The 15635-nt window shown below is 30.4% G+C and overlaps 1 protein-coding gene across 4 annotated transcripts in view; it reads left to right on the top strand.

Annotated features, from left to right (window-relative positions):
- The window catches only part of LOC115879032 (synaptotagmin 1-like), a 99200-nt gene that overhangs the window by 57089 nt on the left and 26476 nt on the right, over positions 1–15635 (top strand). For all 4 annotated transcript variants that reach the window (XM_030895663.1, XM_030895665.1, XM_030895664.1 and 1 more), the window contains exons 5-7: positions 5112–5207; positions 8414–8608; positions 9431–9607. In XM_030895663.1, the coding sequence (XP_030751523.1) occupies positions 5112–5207; positions 8414–8608; positions 9431–9607 (468 nt within the window). The remainder of the gene's footprint in view (positions 1–5111; positions 5208–8413; positions 8609–9430; positions 9608–15635) is intronic.

Below are 15635 nucleotides of genomic sequence, written 5' to 3'. Positions count from 1 at the left end.
AAAGACTTGCAACGGCTCGGTTTTATTTTTGGATTTTAATAGGAAATAAAATTGTAAGAAATGGTAGTGGGGTACATTTTTCCCAATTCCTTTCGAAAGTGGACCTGTTAAACGCAACTAAAGTTAATAATTTTAATTTAGATAAGCCTAAATTAAGCCAATACCATAAAAATTAAATCTACATACAAATCTAAAAGTGTGCAAATAAAGAATGTATAACCTTGAGACTCTCTTCAATGTCATATGGGAAAGCGGAGAGGTATCTCAAGATTTTCGCAACGCGAACATAGTGAATATATATTTAAGAACAAAGAACGAAGGAAGTGCATCAGATGGAAGAAACTACCGGGGAATTTCACTACTGGCTATCGGAAGAAAAGTTAGTTAGCGGAATTCAATTACCTCGGCAGCTTGATGTCGGAAACGGCCAATATCGACTGTGAAATTCAGAACAGTATAGCATTCTGATAATTAAAAGACTTTTATCACACTTACTGCAACAGAGACAGCATAGACAACTGTAAAAAATCAAATGGTATGTATGAAACCTATACGGTCCTTGAAAAAGCTATGCGAGATAGCTGAAGTCATGATTACCAAATCCCGCTTAAGATGAGATGGTCATGTATATAGGATAGAAGAAAACCGCCTACCAAAATCTCTTTGCGGTGAGCTTGCAGACGGTAAGAGGAAACCGGGTAGACAACTCAAAAGGTACAAGGTTATTTTTCATAAAAACTTAAATGGGATAAGCATTAAAATAAAACACTAATACACCTCAATAAACCAAAACATCAGAATCAGTGCGAGGAAGCAGCACACAATAAAACGCAATGGAGAAAAATTGTAAACATACCCATAACAAGGTCAACCAAAACCTAAATAAGCAATAAAGTAATGAGATTCTCGAATGCACGAAGTGCAGAAGAGCGTAAGTAATTATTAAAAATTAAAATGGATGTAAGCAAATAAATAATTATTAAAAATTAAAATGGCTGTAAGTAAATAAATAATTATTAAAAATAACAGTAACAAATTTCAAAAAAGTGGATTATAGGTATTTAAATAATTACAAGATAAACTTATTTTTAATTTTAACACCACACATTTTCGGATCTAGGTTTATAGGTTCCATTTTTTCCACATTTTTTGATGAATTTCTGTTTTGATTTTCCAACGTTCACCAATATTTTTGATGAAGAACCACCACCTGATATTTGGCAACGCATTCGAACAATCTGTATACCTAGATATTTAGCCCATTTTAGTATTTGAGTTAAAACCTAAAAAAGATATCATAAAATAATTTAATTGCAAAATATCTACCCGCAACAATAAAAATCGCAGCAAAAATAAAAATAATTACCTAAGATTCTAACATAGAAAATCTAATATGGAAGTTTTTAGCAGCACTGGTTCTTCATGTAGAGTCTTAAATCATTTGTCGGTAAACTATAAAACTGCGCCACCGTCCAATGAAATAATATAAAATCTGTTATTTTCAGTTGTTTGTTTACTTGCATTACCGCATTAAGTCTCTAATTTTTTCCAGACTAATGGATGAAATCCCATTCGAAAACCTGTTAGCGCGCTTCAGTCCTTTTAATTTAAATTCAGCAGATTTCTAACTTTTGTTATTAGAGCTTTTAATGGATATTTTTAATTGATTTAAACTAAATTGTGATTCAACTGTAATTATTGTATTTTGTTAAATAGAAATTAAAAAATAATTATTTTAAAATTATTTCCTATATTTTACTGCCACATTGAATTCAAAGTAATTTATTTCCTTATAAGGGTATTTTTGTTCTTCGCTTATTATGTGAGGTTTTCAACTAATATACAGGGTGAGTCTTAAATAAGTGAAAATATTTTCAGGGCTCGAACATGGCAGTTAGAAAAAGTTTTTCTGAAGTATAAATGAAAATTTTGAAGAAAATGCACGATTTTAATCATCTTTTTTTGCCTCATAGACCTGTTGCTGGAGTCGAAATATACCACCCATGAAAATATTTGCACTTATTTAAGACTCACCCTATATACACGTTAATAATTTAATTTCATTAGTAGATATGCAAACCGTATATCTATAAAGTGACTTGTGATTAGTACTAGAAATTCCAATAATGTCGTCTTGGCAGATATGAAAAAAAGTTAGATAAATGGTTTATACCGGGTGCGTCTCAAAAGTGGCTCACCCCTATACATTTTTTATTTTTTCAGACCAAACAACGATATTTGGTATGTAAGTATATGACATAAATTTGGATTGATTGACGTATTCAATTCTTTTCTGTCGCGTCAGTTTCACCGGAAATGACTACAACTTTTGATTTTTAAATGGCACCCTCGGTATTTTTTTTACTTTATTCGATAGAAAATGACACTCTGAATCCAATGACATATCATATGTCAACTTTTGACATATGATTTATTTGAAATAAATTGTAACATGCGGTTCATAATGACAATTTGACCAAAATACCAAGTGTGTGGTATCAAATTATTCGTATAAAAAAATGCTTTTTCCAAATATGCTAATGAGCCACCCTTGTTCCATTTGAAAAATTGAGATATGATTAAAAATACGATTTTGGCATTTTTTAACCGGCCAGGACAAGACACTAAAAACATTAGTCGATCAAATCTATTTTTCCAAAGCTCCTTGATTAAAAATTAGTGTTTTTAACACAGCCATAGCACTATAGATTGAAATTTAAAATAGAATTTGTTTTTGAGTGACTACGTTAAAAATTGACATATGATATGTCATTCGATTCAGAGTGTCATTTTCTATCGAATAAAGTAAAAAAATACCGATGGTGCCATTCAAAAATCAACCGGTGAAACCGGAAGTGATCTAAGACAATTGAATACGTCAATCAATCCCAATTTATGTCATATACTAACATACCAAATCTCGTTGTTTTATCTGAAAAAATAAAAAAGTTATAGGGGTGAGCCACTTTTGCGACGCACCCGGTATAAACTATGTCCTAAAAATATTTTGTTGTATATATTAGGCTCAATAGTCGAATTCGGGCAATGCCCGAGAAAAAATCTAGTTTTGAGCAAGGAATATTTCCCAAACCCGAAAAATTAATTATTTTATTCGATTATTTTTTCTTTGCTTATAGTGTGATTTGATTGCATTGGTTTCATTATTTTTGGTTGGATTGGTTTAGTTATTTGGCGAGTTGGTTAGCGTGGTTATTTGGAGGGTGCTAATTCATTGATTAGTTCGTTTTTCGGGTTTGGGAAATATTCCTTGCTCAAAACTAGATTTGCATATTTTTTCGGGCATTGCCCGAATTCGACTATTGAGCGTAATATATTCAATGTGTCAGAAGATAATAATGTAGTTCAAAATTTAGTTTCAATATGCAACTTCAATTTTTTTGTGGAGAATCGAGTCTTTTTCAGCATAAAATTCTGCACTATATTATATGCAGACTATTTTGAAATACTGCTTTATTAGTGGAACGTAACCAAATATGGAAAACCATTTAGTTTTTGTGTCATATAAAAAAAGACAAGAGATGAATTTAACTTTAGTAATACTTAGCTACATTTTATAAAACTCTAAGAGTTGCAGAATAAATTTTTGATGTAAAAGAAATATTATCTTATACAAGGATTTTTTATTGCGCTGCCTACATCGAAATATTTCAAACGCTACCTATATATCTCAATTTTCTATATGGAACTCTATGTATGTTATTTTTCTTTTGGCTGTAGAAATATTTTCGAAGTTAAAATCTTCCTAAATTTTCAGCCCAGATCTCGCAGATATTCGCGATTTACCTACATATTTCTATTCAACAGTAATTATTTATCTAATATATAAGACCCTTAAATATTATTTCCGTGATATTTCACCATTAAAAGAGCTATATGTCATACATCATACATCAAATCAGCAAAATCGTTAAAAATTAAGGAATACTTTAAATGCAAAAAAAATCCGCATGTAAAAGAAAAATAATATGTAGAGTGTAAAATTGAAACAAAATAGACATATTTATTCTGTTATCATTGGGGTATAAGAAAATATGAGCTCAGAGGGTAAAGTTAATTTTATTTCTGAACATACTGTTTCTCAGCAAAGTTTCAGTAAATAGGACTTAAGAACCATTCAACCCAGCAAAGTACCATAAGCAAAATTTTTGAATAAAAATTTCAGAATAAATTCTGAATTCAATTTTGTACAGACATATGAAGGTTGAAATTAAAAAAAAAACTAACAATACTTTTTTGTAACAAAAACACCTTGTATATATTACGCTCAATAGTCGAATTCGAGCAATGCCCGAGAAAAATACGCAAGTCTAGTTTTGAGCAAGGAATATTTCCCAAACCCGAAAAATTAATTTTATTCGATTTTTTTTTGCTTATAGTGTGATTTGATTGCATTGGTTTCACTCTTTTTGGTTGGATTGGTTTAGTTATTTGGCGAGTTTGTTAATTGGTTAGATGGTTTTTCGGGTTTGGGAAATAATCCTTGCTCAAAACTAGATTTGCGTTTTTTTTTCGGGCATTGCCCGAATTCGACTATTGAGCATAACATATACAACAAAATATTTTCAGGATGTACGCCTTTACGAACCATGCTTCATTATACAGGGGATTCTGAAATAAGTGCAAATATTTTTATGGGTAATATATTTCCACGCCAGACGATTTTTCAAAAAATTTGAAAATTTGGAATTCTTTGTCCTTTTTTAAGTTTTTATTTAAAAAAAAATACATCTTTATAATATGGCTACATATGGGTAATGGATTAAATTTACAAGAAAGAAAACCCAGAAAAGATCAAGTTGTTAGATCAATCTAAAAATTTAAGTATAAAATATATATTTTTTTTTTAATTTTCAAAGTAAAATAACTCAGTTATTTTGGACTTACAAAAAAATTATAAAGGAAAAATATGTTTCTATTATCGAGATGTACCAGCTCTGAAAATATTTGCACTTACTTAACACTCATTGTGTATAAATATTTTTTTTCATATCTTCATCTACAACGACGATAAAACATTGAACATGAAAAAATTCCACTATTTACTTTTTATTAGATGTTATAAATTAACTCAAATTATTGGAACTGTTTAGGTCCAACCGGATATGGATGAATTGACAGCTAACGCTGAAGAGCCCGATGAAGGTGAAAAGCCTGAGGTTCAGAAACTCGGAAAATTGCAATTTAAGGTACAAAAACAAGAATAATGGAATTGACCAGTGTGTTTTCTATATTTATATGTTTTGTATTTTTTTTTTATTTTTAATATTAAATGTTTTATTTTTGCTTTGTGTTTGTTTTGCTTTTGTTCTAGATAAAGAAAAGATTTCTATTTCTTTGAATTAGGTACTGATTTTTTTATAAATCCATCATTTTTGTATTTTGTAATGTTTTGGATATAGTTTTAGGGTAAATGAATATTTTTAAGTAAAGAAATTATATTTTCATACTTCAATTCCTGAACAATTTGATAAAATATAATTTGTAAAAGTACTTAAAGGTGTTTTAAATTATGTACAGGGTGGGCCAAGTTGGGCACTTTTAAAGGGAAACACCTTTTTTAAAGGAGATAGACGAAAACTAATATCAGTGTCTGAAGCTCATTTCAAACAAACTTTTCCATGGCAAAAAAATAGTTACAGCGATTTGTAAAAAATGCACATAACCATGAACCTCTCAACAGATAATCCATGTGCGGTTTTTACCATCATATTCTTGGTAAAAAATGAACTCCGGACACCGATGTTAGTTTTCGTCTATCTCCTATAGAAAAGGGTGTTTACCTTTAAAGTTGTCCAATTTGGCCCACCCTCTACAGGGTGTCCAACATTTGAGCCTTATCAATGGGATCTTGGAAACTAGAAGAGTCAATTACTACAATGCGAGTTAAATAGAGGCAAAATTGAGTAATTTGATTTTGATTAAAATACCGCTTTAAAAGTTTAAAAATTCCGCATACTTCTGAAGATATTTGAAAAAAAAAACGAATATTGGCGATTTCATTTTTATTTTTAATGACTATTTGTCTATATTTATATTTTTTTATATGTAACATTCTTATTGCCAATTTTTTGTTCTACAAGATTGTGTTTTCAGAATTTTAAACAGACGTTTTGTGTCTGAGATGCCATCATCAACTTTCTTTTTTAATTGGCCCTGGCTGTTTCATTAATAAACTGTTTCAAAACTAATAATGTCTGGCCCTTATTCAAAAAATGCTTAATAAAGATTTCCTGATAATATTTTTCTAAAAATATATTTTTAGTCTCTCTCACAATACATGAATTCCTATGGAAAATGTCACTAATATGATTTTTTCTTTCGAATACGTGAGATAAATCATTAGTTTTTGAACTTTACACGCTCTTAAAATATACAGTATGTCCCCGAATTGTCTTTACACAAGGAATACGTTTTTTATTATTGACATTTTGAGATAAATGTATTCTTCATAAAATTTTTTGCTTATTCTAAAATGGTTAATCAGGTTTATACATTTCGAAATTTCCATACCGTTTTAGAGAAAATTAGGAAAAACATGAAAAGATACCTAATTGAAGTCTTAAAAACTAAATGCGTTTCTATAGAAATATCAATCCGAATTCATTCTTTGATAGATTATATTGATAGAATTTTAATTAACATCATATTTTATGCAGTTCGAAAGTGTAAAAGAAGCACAAAATTTATTTAGTTCAAAGCTACGGAAAGGGTGATAATAGTTATCGGAAAATTAAATAGTTTAACATCAACGAAAATATGACAATCAAAATTAATGAGAACCATGTATCAAAGAATTAAATCGAAATGATATTGCTGTTTTCAAATTATATTGTCTTTTGATTTTTAGGACTTCAAAAAATTCAACCATATTTTTCATGTTTTTTTTAAACTTCCTATAAAACGGTATGGAGATTTGGAACAGTATAAGCGGGATTAACTATTTTAGAACAAGTAAACATTTTTATGAAGAACGCATTCTCCTCTAATGTTAATAATAAAAAAGTGTTTCCTCTTGTAACGACAATCCGGGGACATACTGTATAATAAAAATCCAGTGTCGTATTTAAAAAAATTGATGGCATCTCAAAGACAAAACGAAGGTTTAAAGATCTAAAAACACCATCTTGTAAATATTCGGAATCTTAAAACTTTTAGGGTGACATTTTAATCAGCCCCAAGTTGAGCAATTCTGCCTCCATTTAACTGGACATTATATCTTTTATAATAGTTCCAGTGATCCCAATGATAGAGCTCGAATTTGGGATACCCTCTGCAGTGTATGAACAATAAGTTTCTCAATGAATGAATTATTAAAATACACTTTAATTCTAAGAGTAGGTAAAAACATTGGATAAATTGTTAATTATCAAAGCACTTGTATATACTGGGTGTTTCTTAAAACTGGCTCGCCCTTATAACTTCTTTATTTTTTCAGATAAAAAACGATATTTAGTATGATGGCATATGACATAAATTAAGATAGATCGACGTATTCAGTTGTTTTCGATCACTTTCTACTTTGCCAGAAGGGACAATAACTTTTGATTTTTAATTTATTTTATAGAAAGTGACACTGAATAAAATGACATATATCACATGTCAACTTCTGATATTTTCGATTACAAAAATTACTGTATTTTAAATTTCAATCTAGAGTACCATAGCTGTGTTAAAAACACTAATTTGTAATCAAGGAGCCTCGGAAAAATAGATTTGATCGTCTAATATTTTTCGTGTGTTGTCCTGGCCGGTTAACAACTGCCAAAATCGTATTTTTAATCATATCTCAGTTTTTTCAAATGGAACAAGAGTGACTCATTAGCATATTTATAAAAAGCATTTTTTACCAATAACTTTTGGTACCACACACTTGCTACTTCGAGTCAAATTATCGTTATGAACCGCATATGTTACAAATTCAAATAAACCATATGCGGAAATGTCAAAAGTTGACATATGTCATTCTATTCAGAGTGTCATTTTATATTGAATAGATTAATCGAGGGTGTCATTTAAAAATCAAAATTTGTGCCCATTTCCGGTGAAACAGGAAGTGACCAAAAACAATTGAATACGTCAATCAATCCTGATTTATGTCATATACTAACGTACCAAAAATCGTTTTTTTATCTAAAAAATTAAACGAGTTATAGGGGTGGACCACTTTTGAAAAACACACGGTATTTCTTCAATATGTACTATCTAGAATATTTTTACAAAAATGAAACTGATAGTAAATATTCATATTTTTTAAATTCTCCAAAACTGTTCTGGATTAGTTTTATTATCAAATATCATTAATTATTAATTATAATATGATAATTTAAGTACTTCATACATAATATAATAGAAATATTGATATTTAAAACAAAAACTGAATTTTTCTTCGTAGCTGGAATACGATTTCAATCAAAACAGTCTATCCGTGACCGTAATTCAAGCAGAAGATCTACCGGCGCTGGACATGGGCGGCACATCTGATCCATACGTGAAAGTGTATCTTTTACCTGACAAGAAGAAAAAGTTCGAAACCAAAGTGCACAGGAAGACATTGAACCCCGTATTTAACGAGACGTTTGTATTTAAGGTAAAACCAACAAATTGTTCATTATCAAGTCAATTATCATAATCGCCAATACATCATTAATTACCATTCTATTTACGTTTAAACCATCTTAATGGATTTTTTTTAATTCTCACTTCTTTGTCATTCTTGACTTATTTTAATATGTATCATTAAAACCGAAATTCATTTTCATAAACTTTTCTGAACTGGGCACTAGATATAATAGCGACCAGCAATGACTGAAATAGTTGGCAATACAGTGTTAAAGAATTTTAGAAATAGTGATTATGACTGATACTAAAATATCTTATCGACCGAAAATTTTTAGAAAAGTCTAATTTTTTTCTTTTCTTTATCTTCCCAAACGTTTTCAAGTTCTGACTTTGTTGTATGTAAAATCGACATTATTTTTAATGTAAAAAAATCCTATTTTTCAATACGAGTGTAGTGTAAAGCTTGATTTTCATGCATCCGTTATCCAACGATAGGATGATACGATATTAATTTTATTGGTTGAATTTAAAGACTTTGATTGGTTAGAAACGGTTAACCAATTGAAGCCTTTAAATACAACCAATGAAATTAATATCGTATCAACGTATCGTCGGACAACGGATGCATGAAAATCAAGCTTTAAACGTAGAACAACAGCACAACAGAGTTTGAAAACGGTCACCACTCTATCCACTCGCATCTTCTAATGTCGCTTAACTTCGGTGATTTATAGGGAACCTGTGTTTCGAAGTAGTTTTTCATTATCAAAATTGATTACCAGGATTTCTTAATTTTATTGCTAGATCGGTATAATATGAGTGTTTTTCATTTTATTTTGTATTTATTTAGAATATTCCATACGCCGAAGCCATGAACAAGACCCTGGTGTTCGCCATATTCGATTTTGATCGTTTCTCCAAGCACGACCAAATCGGTGAGGTCAAGGTACCACTGTGTCAAATTGATCTGGCCCAAACCATCGAGGAATGGCGCGAACTACAGAGTGTTGAAGGAGAGGGAGGCCAGGTGATATCATTTTGCTCTATTTACGAGTTTGGAGTTAATAGATTTATTTTTAATATTTCCAAACAAACCCTGCTCTTATTGACGAAGATACCTTCCATATAGGGGGTTCAGTGTGATGGTAAGTTAGACGTTTATAAAGAACCGGCGATTGATTTTTTTTTTTTGGAAAATTTGTATTTTTACATAAATGCAACTGCTCCATCTATCTAAATTAGTTTTACTGTTACAGTATTGTCGCTTTATTTGAAAATTAGTAGCATCTCGGTTATTTTTAATGGAACACCCGGTATATTATTACCAAACGACTTTCATATCTCATAATTTTTCTATTGTGCTATCCTATATTGTATACCTATTAATATAATATAACAGTTTTCAAGATAAAAAATAAAACACGTGCATAATTTAAAAAATGGTCTTAAATAAGCATTCGCAAAATCATAAATGAGCATATTTAAAGTTGAAATTTAGGTTATAAGTTAAGGATAGTCGATATTATAATCGATCTGTTTAAAATGACGTATTGGATATCACACAGGTATATTTTTTTTCTATTTGTTATAAAATTGCTCAAATCTTGTTTATTTCAAATTCATCTAGGGATGAATTAAGAACGGAAGAACCTATGGTTAATGTCATCATCATCATACTCAGCTTATTCAACCATTTTCAATTAGGGTGTAGTCTCCCTTACATGTTTAAATACTCTCTTTGTAGTTGGGCGCACTGTTGTCTATGGCTATGCGGGTCCAAGTCTTCCTCTAGGTTTCTAAATTTCACGTGGGTACCATACTGTAATTTTTGTGGTCCATCTGTAGTCTGTTCTTCTTGTTAGGTGTCCTGCCCATTGCCATTTGAAGGATTTGACTCTGTGGATGACATCTATTACCTGGGTCTTTTGTCGTATCCACTCTATTCATTTGCGGTGTATAACTGGTTACTCCCAGCACATTTCGTCCTATTGAGCGTTGTGCGACCTGCAGTTTCCCAGCCTTATGATATCCGTTTTAAGTGTCCAGGTTTCGCATGCATAGGTCAAGACTGATAGAGTCCACATTCGGTCGAATGTTTTCTTCTTTAGATAAAGTGGCATTCTGAATTTGAATATGTTTGAATTTCTCTCATAACTACTTGATGCTAACTTAATTCTTATGTTGACCCTATGTATATTATTAATAAATTGAAACACGAATAATATTCATTTTCAACGATATACCATGTTCATCGAAGGGTGGCTCACTGTTGGAATTCTCTCTCTATCTCTCTGTCTTTATTCCTACAAGAGGAATGTACTAGAGGAAATGTACTAGAGGAATGTATTCCTACAAGAGGAATGTGCCCTGTATAATGAGTTTTTCCATACAGTCAGTACCCCTCCTCATAACGTGACCGAAATGTTTAAGTATACGTGACTGTATAGAAGTTGAGAGGCGTTCTGTGATGTTCAGTTCTTGGATTACGGATTCATTGGTTCGCCGGGCAGTCCAGGGAATTCTGAGCATTCGTCGCCAACAGTACATCTCAGTTGCGTCAATTTTTTTCATTTCTGACTGACTCTCTGACTGTGTTCCTTAATGTCATGCTAATATTTAAGGGCGTGATTCTTGGACCTATTCTAAGAGTAAAACTTCATGTGAATATATGTCCTAAACATTTTAATTTCTGAGATACGGGGTGGTAAATGTTTCTAAAAAAAAACTTTTTTTCATAATAACTCTGGTTTTATCATTGATATCTTTATGAAACTTTATACACGTCTTCATACGAATTTCATTTATTTCTACCAGTGCCGTCCATACGGATTTTACATTGAATATTTTTGGCGAAAAAAGTGGTACACCACTGACTTTTCTTAAAATAAAAATTATTTTCCAAATCTCCATTCATTTCTGAACATTTTTATCTCTCCATTTTTTTCGTCTGGCGCATAGCTTTTGTTTAAAAAAAAATAAGTCAGTTTATTCCAGGGTCAGATCGTTAAAAATATGATGCGGTGACTTATTGTGTGGAAATAATTTCTGCATCAGCTGGAAGGAAATTAAGAAATATTTTTTTTGTGTATGAAAATAAGCGTTTTGATGCATGGAAGACGTTTATCAAATATATGTTCTTTATTGGACTTTATATTCAAATAAATATTTTTGTAATCACTTTGTGGCAAGTTAGTTAACTAGAATATCTGGTTATAGTTTTACTAAAATAGCGAACTTTAGAAAACAAAATATTTCTTTTTATAAAATGTCAATGACATATGTAGATATTAAGAAGCCCACAAGAAAACTTTTTGAATACATATATACAGGGTGATTCCTGTAAATCGGTCATGCTTTCGGGGAATGTTAGGGGACGTCGAAATATTAATTTTGATATAGCACACTATGGATTGGAAATGCCTCTTACGCAAGATACAGTGTTAAAGTAGTGTTAAAGTTTTTGAAAAATTAATGATATTCTTTAATAGTTTTTTAACAGTTGAAGGTATCGTTATAAAATTTTATTATAGGAGTCTACCTAACAGAGACACTTTAAATGTAAAAGAAGAGGTTTTAGTTTCAACCAGTGGCGCAGATGTGGTATGAATCGAGTAATTTAAAAAAAAATGTACGCCACTGATAAAAATAAAATTTTATAGATATATAAATCTAACATATATATAGAGTTTTTTTATTTAGTCCGTTTATTCCCTAGAAAAAATGTATCTTGCAACTTTCTCCTATCTAACACCATTTTGTCAAAATTTAAAAATAAATAATTTTTTTAATAAGAACCTTAAATACAACGAATTTTTATAACTAAAGGGCAGAAACACATATGCATCGTTAGCTCCCTTCATCACTTAACATATGAATTTAAATAGGCCAAGGTTAGAGCTACATACCTTGGGTAACTTTTTTAGTATTTTTTACTATTAACTCCTTAAATTTTTTTAAAAAATTATAAATTTAAACTACATGTTTTTTATTGTTAATAATAAAATTCTTAGTTTTAAGGTAGTTATAATAATTCACATATTTATGGTTCTCATTAAAATATTATTAAAATAAAATATTATTTATTTTTAAATTTTGACAAAATGGTGTTAGATAGGAGAAAGTTACAAGAGACATTTTTTCTTAGAAATAAACTGAGGAAATAAAAAAAATCGAAATTTTTATTTTTTATCAGAGGCGTACTTTTTTTCAAAAAAATTGCCGATGCGTATCACATATACGCCACTGGTTGAAACTAAACCTTTTTTTTACATTTAAAGTGTCTCTGATAGGTAGACTCCTATAATAAAATTTTATAACGATACTTAACACCCTGTATCTTGCGTAAGAGCCATTTCCGAGCCATAGTGTGTACATCAAAAATAATATTTCGACGTCCCTTGTCATTCCCCGAAAGCATGACCAATTTACAGGAATAACCCTGTATATGCTGGAAATACATATAGGTATACATTATATTTCCAGTCCCGGCTTCGTTTTTTCGTCGTCGCTTAACCTTTTAACTATTTTTTTATTTATATTCTTTTACTATCAATATGTTTTGCCGGTTTTTCTATTCCTTCATTTTTAAAGCAAACATTAGTTTCGCTTTTACCTTTAGAAATAAACATACCTTGAGACACATTTTATAAAAAATTGGTCAAGTGCGAGTCGGACTCGCGCACGGAGGGTTCCGTACCATTCGTTATCTATACAACATTAGACACTATATTATTATAAACTTTTTTTCCGATTTAGCTGAAATTTTGAATGCGCGTATAAGTAATTTTAAAAAAAATGAAGAAACACGTTACTAAAAATTGTATTAGTCAATAATAAATATGTAAAAAGTAAAAATAAATATGTAAAAATTAAAAAAAAAACGATTAAAAAAAGTCGCCTTGACTAGGATTCGAACCTGTCAAATTACTACGGCTCCAACGTCATAGCAGCGTAAAGTCCTAAGGCTTTAACCAGGCGGCCACCGAGGACTTGAAAGATTCTACGTATAATTCTTACTTGAAAGATAATGGTTAGTGAAAGTACTTTTTTATTTATAAACATTTATTTAATTCTGTTTTTAATATTTGTTCTTTTATATAACGGCAACATAGATACATTATCTGTAAAAATTTCGTCTAGCTATAACGGGTCATAAGATAGAGCTTTGTGACAGACGGACGGATGGACAGCAAAGTTTTAGTAATAGGGTTCCCGTTTTTACCCTTTGGGTACGGAACCCTAAAAAATGGAAATAAATATAATTCTTTTATCTCTCTGTCTCATATCCAATCCATTGATTTAGATAGGTCGAATATATCTATTTTCCTTCACCTATAAACCAAATTGCAGCTTTCAATCTGCTGTATTAATGATTTAACCTACTAATACAAGCTAAATACAAGGTTACGTTCTTGTAAATTTTATAAATATTTTTTTTCTGAAGAATTATGACAGATAGGTATCGTTTTTTTTCTAAAGAAAAATTATGGGAAATGGAGGTAGTTCCGAAAAATCTAGTACCGCACCATTTAAAATAACAAAGATGCTACTATTTGTAATATGAAGCCGCAACACTGTAACGCTGAAAACAATTTAGATAGATTGAGCCCAGGTGTCTTTATACAAAAATTGAGATTTTCAAAAGAATCCCATAAACATCTAATCTACCATAACCGCGAATCACTCTGTATAGTATCTTTATATTACAAGCATTGTTCTGAACTATTTTTCATTTGGAACATTTACTGCTAATAAGGATCTTATTGCTTATTATGGAGCAAACGATGGGTGTATATTTTTCAATAGAGTTTAACTGAAGCAAAGTGCTCTAAATTTTAAGCTAACACCCAGTTCGGACCAAAAATTTAAATATTTCCGCACATATTTTGAAAAAAGCACTCCTACAATATGCGCTTTACAAATACTTTCTCTACAATTAATTCTTCTATAGACGGAAGAACCTAAAGCTTTTCAGAGTAACTTTATACTATTTATAATTTTGTAAAAATCATAATAGTTAAACTCGAAAAATCCTTTCTTATACCTAATCATTTATCTTTATTCATACACTATGACCATATCATTAAAGTGGAAAAATAAAATATATGACAGAAATTATACATGTAGAAACAGCGACCATCATTTCTTGCACATATCAAATTTTTAGCCCTTACACTACATATACAGGGTGGTCCGAACTGTATTCCGGAAACTTCAGCAGCATATTCTGCAGATAAAAATAAGTAAAAAGGTTCGTATAAATGTATGTCCTAAAATGCTTAGTTTCGGAGATACAGGGGTTTGAAGTTTCATTTTTATTTCGATTTTTTCCAAGTAATTTCTGAGGTAACGTCAATATTGGGATGAAAATTGGTGTCTGGGAGTTTTTTGACATGAGAAATTTGATTTTGGTGTCAATATGACTCCTACTAGTAGAGGGCGCCACCTACATGGGTTTTAACTGTTTTGAAGCGTAATAACTTTTTGTCCGTTCCTGTACAAAACTACCGAGTGAAAAAATATACATCTCTGTGACGTTCTACGTAAAAGATATCTCTTTGTAAAAATTGCTACCAGCAACCGTTCTTAAGATATTTAGAATGGAAATAGAAAATACATGTCATTATTGACGAAAAATAAACACGTTGAGTAGATAGTTATTTCACTGAAATGATAAATTTGATATGTTTGCTCAAAAAATGATGATAAAACAGTTTTTGTTCAAGTTTTGGTACAAAAACATTTCAAATTTATGGTTTCAGTCTTATAACTATTTAGTCAACATGTTTAATTTATGTCAATGATGACAGGTATTGATAATTTCGATTCCAAATATCTCGAAAACCATTACTCGTAGCGATTTTTACCACTTTTTTCACGTAAAAAACATCGTAAATGTATATTTTTATACTCAGTAATTTTATGCAGGTACGAACGAAAAGCTATTACTCTTCAAACCAGTTAAAAAATATTTAGGTGGTGCCAGCTACTAGTAGGAGTCATATTAACATCAAAATTAAATTTCTCATGTCAAAAATCTCTCAGACACCAAGTTT

This window comes from Sitophilus oryzae, unplaced genomic scaffold (genome assembly GCF_002938485.1).
Source record: "Sitophilus oryzae breed Bouriz unplaced genomic scaffold, Soryzae_2.0 scaffold_1559_pilon_pilon, whole genome shotgun sequence".
In the NCBI taxonomy this organism is placed as follows: Eukaryota; Metazoa; Arthropoda; class Insecta; order Coleoptera; family Curculionidae; genus Sitophilus; species Sitophilus oryzae.
The sequence above is the reverse complement of the archived record's forward strand: the minus strand, read 5'-3'. Positions and strand labels throughout refer to the sequence as shown.